The sequence below is a fragment of the Aplysia californica genome, unplaced genomic scaffold, assembly GCF_000002075.1.
Source record: "Aplysia californica isolate F4 #8 unplaced genomic scaffold, AplCal3.0 scaffold01082, whole genome shotgun sequence".
Taxonomy (NCBI): Eukaryota; Metazoa; Mollusca; class Gastropoda; order Aplysiida; family Aplysiidae; genus Aplysia; species Aplysia californica.
The window spans coordinates 38,835-46,435 of record NW_004798352.1 but is presented as its reverse complement, the minus strand read 5'-3'; the positions used below and the strand labels follow the sequence as shown (position 1 = coordinate 46,435).

At 38.4% G+C, this 7,601-nt stretch overlaps 2 protein-coding genes across 2 annotated transcripts in view; one reads left to right on the top strand and one right to left on the bottom strand.

Moving 5' to 3' along the window:
- Positions 1–2,445: 2,445 nt before the first annotated feature.
- Positions 2,446–6,845, bottom strand: LOC101851993 (protein Flattop homolog). Its single transcript, XM_005111585.3, has 5 exons — positions 6,714–6,845; positions 6,019–6,084; positions 5,075–5,210; positions 4,114–4,223; positions 2,446–3,568 (listed from the first exon to the last, which is right to left on the bottom strand). The coding sequence occupies exons 1-5, from the start codon at positions 6,738–6,740 to the stop codon at positions 3,074–3,076; spliced, it is 834 nt and encodes a 277-aa protein (XP_005111642.1). The 5' UTR covers positions 6,741–6,845; the 3' UTR covers positions 2,446–3,073.
- A 179-nt stretch (positions 6,846–7,024) lies between these two features.
- LOC101852661 (transmembrane protein 147) overlaps positions 7,025–7,601 on the top strand; it is a gene marked incomplete in the record, with an annotated part of 10,546 nt that continues 9,969 nt past the window's right edge. Inside the window, 1 exon segment of the mRNA XM_013089927.2 lies at positions 7,025–7,252. Coding sequence (XP_012945381.1) covers positions 7,176–7,252 — 77 coding nt within the window.

Below are 7,601 nucleotides of genomic sequence, written 5' to 3'. Positions count from 1 at the left end.
TGGCATTTTGCTCGCCTAACCTGCCACTCTAGTCTCACAAGTTAAATCAATCTGAATGTAACGACCAACTGTTCTTTCAGGTGGGGCACTTTATTTGATGCTGGACTAGTACTTGATTTCATGGATGTTGATCCCCCTCCATGTAAAAAATTGGCCCCTGTACATGTATTCTGCACACAACCTTAAAAAATAAGCTGATTTTAGAGTCAAAAGTAATCCCCTGTATTTATACTCGAGGTTGTAGTTATATAGATGAGTTAAGTTGACTATGTATGAGTTCATGTCGCTGGGGGAGTGAAATAAAGATCAACTCTTCCGAAGTTCAATTTAACCGATGGGACCTGTAAAGAAAAAGAGGTTGTGGGACCCTAGAAAAAGATCATCTTAACCCGAAGATCAACTCAAGAGAGTTCGACTAAAGTAGTAAAATCGTCTTTATATAATAAGTATGATATATTGCAACATTGCAAGCGAGCAAAGTTTTGAAGCTACATATAACTACTGGTTGGTAGATTCTAATTCTTCACTTTCCTTCTGTTTGTTTTGTTATGTATCTAACACTAAGTGACCGTTATTGTCACAATGTGCTTCTATTCTAGCTCTCTGTAGTCGAACTCAAATTGTGTGGTACAGAATGATGATTTAGTCACTAAAGAGTAAAGTGTTAGCTCAGAGTTTGGTATCTGATGGGACTGTTTAGTATGGATGGTCCTGGTTCAAGTCCCCTTTGGAACAGTCTTCATCAATGTGGGTTGTTTGGCATGTTTTCATGTCTTCATGACATTTGGATGGCAGGAGGATTCCGGTGGTAGTTCTTACTTTTTTTATTTTTCCCCATTTGTCTTTCTGCCTCACTTCTTCCATGCACTAAATGACCGTTGCTGTGTCGATGTGCTTTTTTTCATCAGTCATTGTACAGGCCCAACGCTCCTTAGTTTCAACACTAAGGCTATTTAAGAGATGGGACCTCCGAATTTAACGTCCATCTACAGGGCTGAGTAGATGGTTGGCAAGTACTCTGGTGTGGTTTGCTCCTTCTTTTCTATCAAACATCTATCGTATCATCCTGATTTATCCTTTTTTTTGTGTTTGTTACTCTCTTGTAATATCACCAATCTTCGGCACTTATATGTGACCTTAATAATGTGTTGCATTTAAACTTTTGCTAAAATTTAAAAAAGACAGGACCAAGCCCAACAGGTGGAGAGCCTTAAAAATTTCCCAAAACAACCCAATTTCAGAACTCGAACCAGAGCCATCCACTAGCAGTTCAACATGACATCAGCTGAGCTAATTTAATGGTACACCCCAGGCCTCTTTATACCCGAGCAAAAATCTCTTTAAAAATCCTGAACCACCTAGAGCTATCGCTAGGTTTGATTGTATTAGAGATGGAAGAGTGGGTGGTTGGTGGGTGCTCTCACAGTTTGCTCCTTCTTTCTTATGAAACATCTATCCATTCCTTATCTCTCCTTTTTTTGTGATTGATACCTGCACTTATTATGACCTAATTGTATTGCGAGTGCCATTAAACTCAAAACAGATGGCGGTTCTCAGCTTTTACATGACTGTACTGTTCTGAATGAGGCGTAATATCCATACTTTCTGTAAATATAATCATATCTACTGCTCAGTGTAAGACTGTCATGAATCTGTTTTTAATGTGTTATATGGCAGAGTCTTTCACTAAGCAGTTGTGATATGAAGTAAGTGGAGAAAATTGTTCTTTCTCAAACGTCACTCCCGTCAAGTGGGGTGTAAGTCAAAGAAGAATGCTTTAATTGAATTGTTCAATTTTATGTATGTATTGTCCAGCATTCAATATTTCCATCTATCAAAACCTATCTCTAATATTATCATCTTCAACTCCAGTACATATACATTTAGTAATCTTGACTGGCAGTGAAATGCTCTCCATTTTTGGAATGTTGCATAGCAAAGTTCTCTCACAATTGGTGCATTTTGCATTTATGGGTGTTTTTTTCTTTATGCTTCTTCCGTTCTGAAAATAAGTTCCTTTGTGTGAATTTTATGTCAAACAAATTCCTTTTGAATGAAGTTTATTTGTTCTAAATTTAATCTTTCTAGAACAACATTTGCACGAGATATTTAGAAAAAAAGTTGTTAAGTTTTTTTTGGGATCACCCTGTATTTGGTAGTAATACTAGTATTACCCTGCGCCGGCCATATATTGCATTATCATGATAGACCATGGTCAGTCAGCTTGGGTTTTGGGTATGACCTCATTATCGCTGTGGATCGTCAACTGGTTCAGCACCAAGTTAAGAGCACTATAGACCATTGACTCACATTCAGAATCTCTCTTTCTCAAGCGAATGTTTATATGATATTCATCTGATGTTGTGAAATTATTGTATTTCGTACTCCTGTGGGAAACAATAAAAAGTGGTATCTAAAAAGAAAAAAAGAGTCCAGGCCTTTATGTAGAAAGTTTAGTGAACAGCACAACACTACACATGTCACAACCGTGCCAATCCTGTGCTCAACATTTATTAGGGTATAGCCATTATATTTACAAATACATTGTACTATTGCAGTGTACAATGTGGACAGGAAGAATTTAGCAAAAAACACTAAGGCTTTTATGGAATGGTTTCACAATTTTTGAAATGCATACATTCATATAAATGTACCTCTCCAAGCATCTAAGAAATCTTCTTGAAAGTCACATGTTCTGCAATAGATATAACATATATATATATACAAAATGTATTTCCGTATTGAACTTAAAAGTTAAAGCATATAACTTTATCTTACTAAGTAAAACTAATCGAGCCCCACTCCGCTTTTAGTTTTACTGAACTGATATTGTCAAATGATACCATAAATAACCTTTGTAATGTCCCATGGCATCCAGACCTGGACAGCTAAAAACTGTAAAAAATGAAAATTACAGTTTTTTTAACAGTAAAAGTTTTGTGGTGCTGTTATCTAAAGGTTCTGTGCCCTCTGCAATTTAATACTAAAGGACAGACAAGACAGATTGTTAGATAGGAGAGGGGTAAAGTAAAGGTAAAAGAGAGCCCTGAACTTAAATGTTGCACAAGCAAGATTACGAGATGAGGGCTGCTTCTGCCTGGGGGTTCGAACCATCCACCGGAATGTTCTGTGGGCTTTTCATCCCCGTTATCCTGTTCTGAGGGGTTGGCGGCTTCTCGGCACGGTTCTGCAGGTCGGCATCAGGAGTCTTGAGGCCACCAGTCACGGCGTTGTTATTGTTCTGGGCCAACGGCGAGACCAACTTGCGGGCGTCCTCCTGCACATTGATGTCGGCCACGGCCATCGGGGTCACGGGTTTAGGAGACTGGGCATGGCCCACGGGGGACTTGCATGCGGGGCTCTTGGCGGTGGGCCAGTTGAGGCCCTCGGCGCTCGCCTTGCGGGACATGGCGCGTGGCTGATTAGAGGCATAGTAGGTACTCTCAATCTGAGGGCAGGGCATCTGTGTCGACGGTTGACCACCCATGCCTCCAACTGGCTCGCAGATCATGCCTGCTGGAATCTGGTCATCAGGGGCATCCATCTTCACCGGAAGTGGGTCAACAGTCTGAATAAAAACAAGCCAGAGAATGGTAAAAGTACAAGAACCTTTTAATAATAATGTTGGCCATTTTGCATAAAAACATTCAATTTGTTATCCCTCTTCTATTAAAAAACAAGAAAAAAAATTCCATGAAATTGAACACAATTAAAAATGATAGTGATAGTGATAGAATTTAATCTCAAGAGCACTTGCTATTTGTTAAAAAATGTCAATAGAATTGATAAAATCTGACGTTCCCCCAAGCCTTTCTTTGCTTTGAAATGCATCAGTTCTTTACGACAAAAGTCTTAAGCTAGATTCAAAGGGCACTACAGTTACTATTTTTAGCTGAAAATAGCAAACAATAAAATGAATTGATATCATATCAGACTATAGTGCGAATGATTTAGGGTAATTTCAGGGAGTTTTCATGGCTCTCCGCAAACTTGTCTTGGTCGTATCGGAAGACCACATTAAATTCAGAGGTCCCACCTCTTAATAAACAACCTTACAGGCATTAAACTCATGTGTTAACCATTAAAAAAAATAAAACAACATCAGAGACTCACATGGCATCTCTTCAAGGCTCCACTGATGACCACATCTCCCTTTTCTTTCATGGACTGACCCTTCAGGACGGCGCCCTCTGACCTGGCAGTTGGGTTCAACACTCTGTTTCCTGAGGATAATTATGTGTAAACACTTTAAACGAGGGTTCCTCTGCATAAAGGATAATAATTATATTAATAAATATTATTTGTATTGCACTTCATCTGTCCCATTAGGAAACAAGCTCTGAGCCCAAATGAATAAATAATAGATCAATAAGATATAATCTTTATTGAACTCTGTGGGAAAATTTGGGTTGGAATGGTCACTACAATGAAGACACCAAAAAATTGATCGAAAAAAAAAGGTGCAAAATTGATCAATCTAGTTTAAATTCACATACCCAGTAACCACATACATCTAATACTGTCTTCAGTTTAGCTAAGCATTATTTAAGAGCCTGAGCTCACCAACCACCCAACCGATGGCAACCCCCCTCTATAATTGGGGGGGGGGGGTTCAAAGTGCAGAGAAGGGAAGCATTTAATTGCCCTTAATTACGGTTCATTCTGCTGTACTTTGTGTGAACTGAGAAAGATCATATTCATACTGTGAACAAAAAGGACTGGGAAGTAGAAAAGAATAGGCTGCCAGTTTTTGGTTTGTTTTCATGTACAGTGTTTTAAACCCCCATGGACACTTTAGATCATTTTGGAAAGGGGGGGGGGGGGGTGGGAGGGTGTGATTATCTTGCCTGTCAGGGCCAAACGGGACTGAAAGAGATACTTCAAAGCAGAAAGACCGATCTCGAGATACTCAATAAAAATTCTCCCTTCTCGGAAACTGAACTTGGGTCTCCTGCGTGCTGCTATAATTAATGAAGCACCACAGACACTGGTAGTGGTGCTCGCTGTGCCAATATGGGTTTACAACTTGCTGCGTCCAACTTCAAACACGTAACAAAAAAGTGCCTAAACTCACCTGGAATCTTAGTCGGCATGTCCCACGTCCCTACATACGCCCCCCAAGGTGAGGTTCTCTCTCTCGGGACATTGGGAAGCAGATGCCCTCTGTCGTTGGCCTTGACCCTCGTAAAACCAGTTTGGCTTTGTGGATACTGTGAAAACAAATCAATTGCAAAATTAAGAAATGTTGATTTTCCTTTTTTTCAAATACACATAGATTTTCTTTACTTTATCCCCAATTAAAAGTATTGTTCTGCGATTGAAATCTGTTTCAAAGGGAGAAAGTAGATCTACTTATTTTTACTTGTACACTCTAAGGTGTTGACGGCTGATGTGAGAGTTGTTGAGGCTGATTTAGTCTGCCATAATGTGAGTTGCTATTTCGGTATTTATCCTGTTTTCAAAAAAAATTTATATCACCAAACATTTAAACTCCTTCACAAATGAGCTGTACTTCCTATTTCCTTTTTATCATGAAGATGTTACTTCATAATTGTCTTTTATACTTACTTGGTTTGCCTGTTTTCAACAGAAAAACTTCCTGTTAAATTGACCCTTAGAATCCAAGTTCTCAGATACACAAGCATCGCGAAATTAAAGATACATTTATAGCCTACGTAGATATCTCTACTTATATGCATATTCATATTTTAAATTAAAATGTACTGACTTTTTTATATTCATTTAAGAAGTCTTACTTGTATGTTTTAATTTAAGAATTGTCTGCTATATAATATATAATAAATATGTTAGCCTTATACTTTGTTTTAAGTTTTGATACAAATAATTATGGCACCTCCTTTCCATCGCACTCAATCTATCGACGGTCTTGTCTGTCTGTCTCTCTATCGGTGTGTCCATCTTTCTGTAGCCGTTTATCTGTCAGTCTGTTTGTCAGCTCCCTTCCCCACCCCCTTTATTTTTCTTTACGTTAAATCTCACAATCTCAGCAAAACTCACCTTTCCTTCTTCGTTTTTGGGTACCTCCCAATTTTGTAAACGGTGAGGGGTGAACGCTTGTTCATACTGATGAAAAAACAAAACAGACAAATTTAGTGACTAGTGACATACTATGGCTAGTAGTAAAAATAAAGCGCATTACCCCGCTCTACAGTAAGCTCTAAAAATGGGCTTTACACTATAATTAGGCCTATTAAACGCAGTTTTGAACAAAAGAAGAATCCGTAACTTAAGTGCTTTCTGGTTCATCTTTTATCCTTGGTATGAGAATGTTACTTCACTTAAACAACATTAATAAAGTTTAAAGATCAAGGGGGGGGGGGATCACAAAAACTACTCTGCTACCGTACTGTCGCAAGCTTACATTGTTAAGTCAAACTTTATATGGCACAAGTGAAGTGATGCAGGCATTCATTCATTATGGTATAAAGAAGACCAAGAGCAATTCAGTTTTAGTATTCTTCATTGACTTTTAAACCTCCTAGATCTAGACATGTATTTGAATAACAATTTACAACACTAGCGGTGAAATAAATGTTCGATCAGTGCAGGAGCAGTGGGGGATATATAGATCTATAGAATTGTGGCTATGCTATGCTATGGTCTGTCACTATGGACGAATAATTTAAAAAGGTGTGGGAGCTGTATTCGATTTCACAATTTAATTTCATACAATGAAGTGAAAGGAGTCTTACTTGATTAGCGTGAAAATTGATACTCATTGTGTTAATTTGTTGCCGTCACTCGCAGCCTATCCAAAACAAGACACCAAGCAAACGTTCTCCAGAACCTGCCTGTTGCTATCCAATGATTTACCGGTTGCTATGCCATACATAGTAGCCTCGCAGAATTTATAACATGTTGAGTTTGATAATATTTGTATTTCCTCAAATTATTTTTAAAAATAGTATAGATCTAGTAAGAATAATTGGTTATTTTTAGGATATTTGTAGATTAAATCATATAATATGAAATGGTCATTATTCTATTTTCTATTTACGCCGCTACTTCTGTTTTGCGGTGTCCAACTTCCGCCTGACAATTTCCGTTTCATGTTGCTTTTTCATCTCATGTTGTAGTTCAGTGTTGTTGCAAAGTTGAGAGTGCGGAGTTGACAACAGAATTTATAACATATATATTTCATCCTGACAGTTGATATGACTTTCTTCCACTTTGGCAACTGTGTTGCACTGGCATATGTTCCATATGTCATAGTGTACAAATGTTCGGGGCTGTAAGTTTCTTTTACTTGACTTTTGAGTTTGACTTGGCTGGTCTTGAATTTGAAAGACTTGAACTGATCTAAGTTAAATAATTGATTGAGACTGAGACGAGTCTTGGGATTATTATGATAGATATCTATAGTCCAAAGGTCTAGATATAGATCTCTAGATTTGGGAGGACTTCCGCAACGACGACCACTACATGACAGAGTGGAACAGAGGGGTAGGGTTAGAGTTTGGGGTAGGGTGAGGGTTTGTTGGCGCTTTTTCGGTAGTTCCCACCCCCCTTATTTGATAGAGCCTGACCTACATCTAGATCTATATATACGTTTGATTCGCGGCAAGCTAAGATGTCAAACC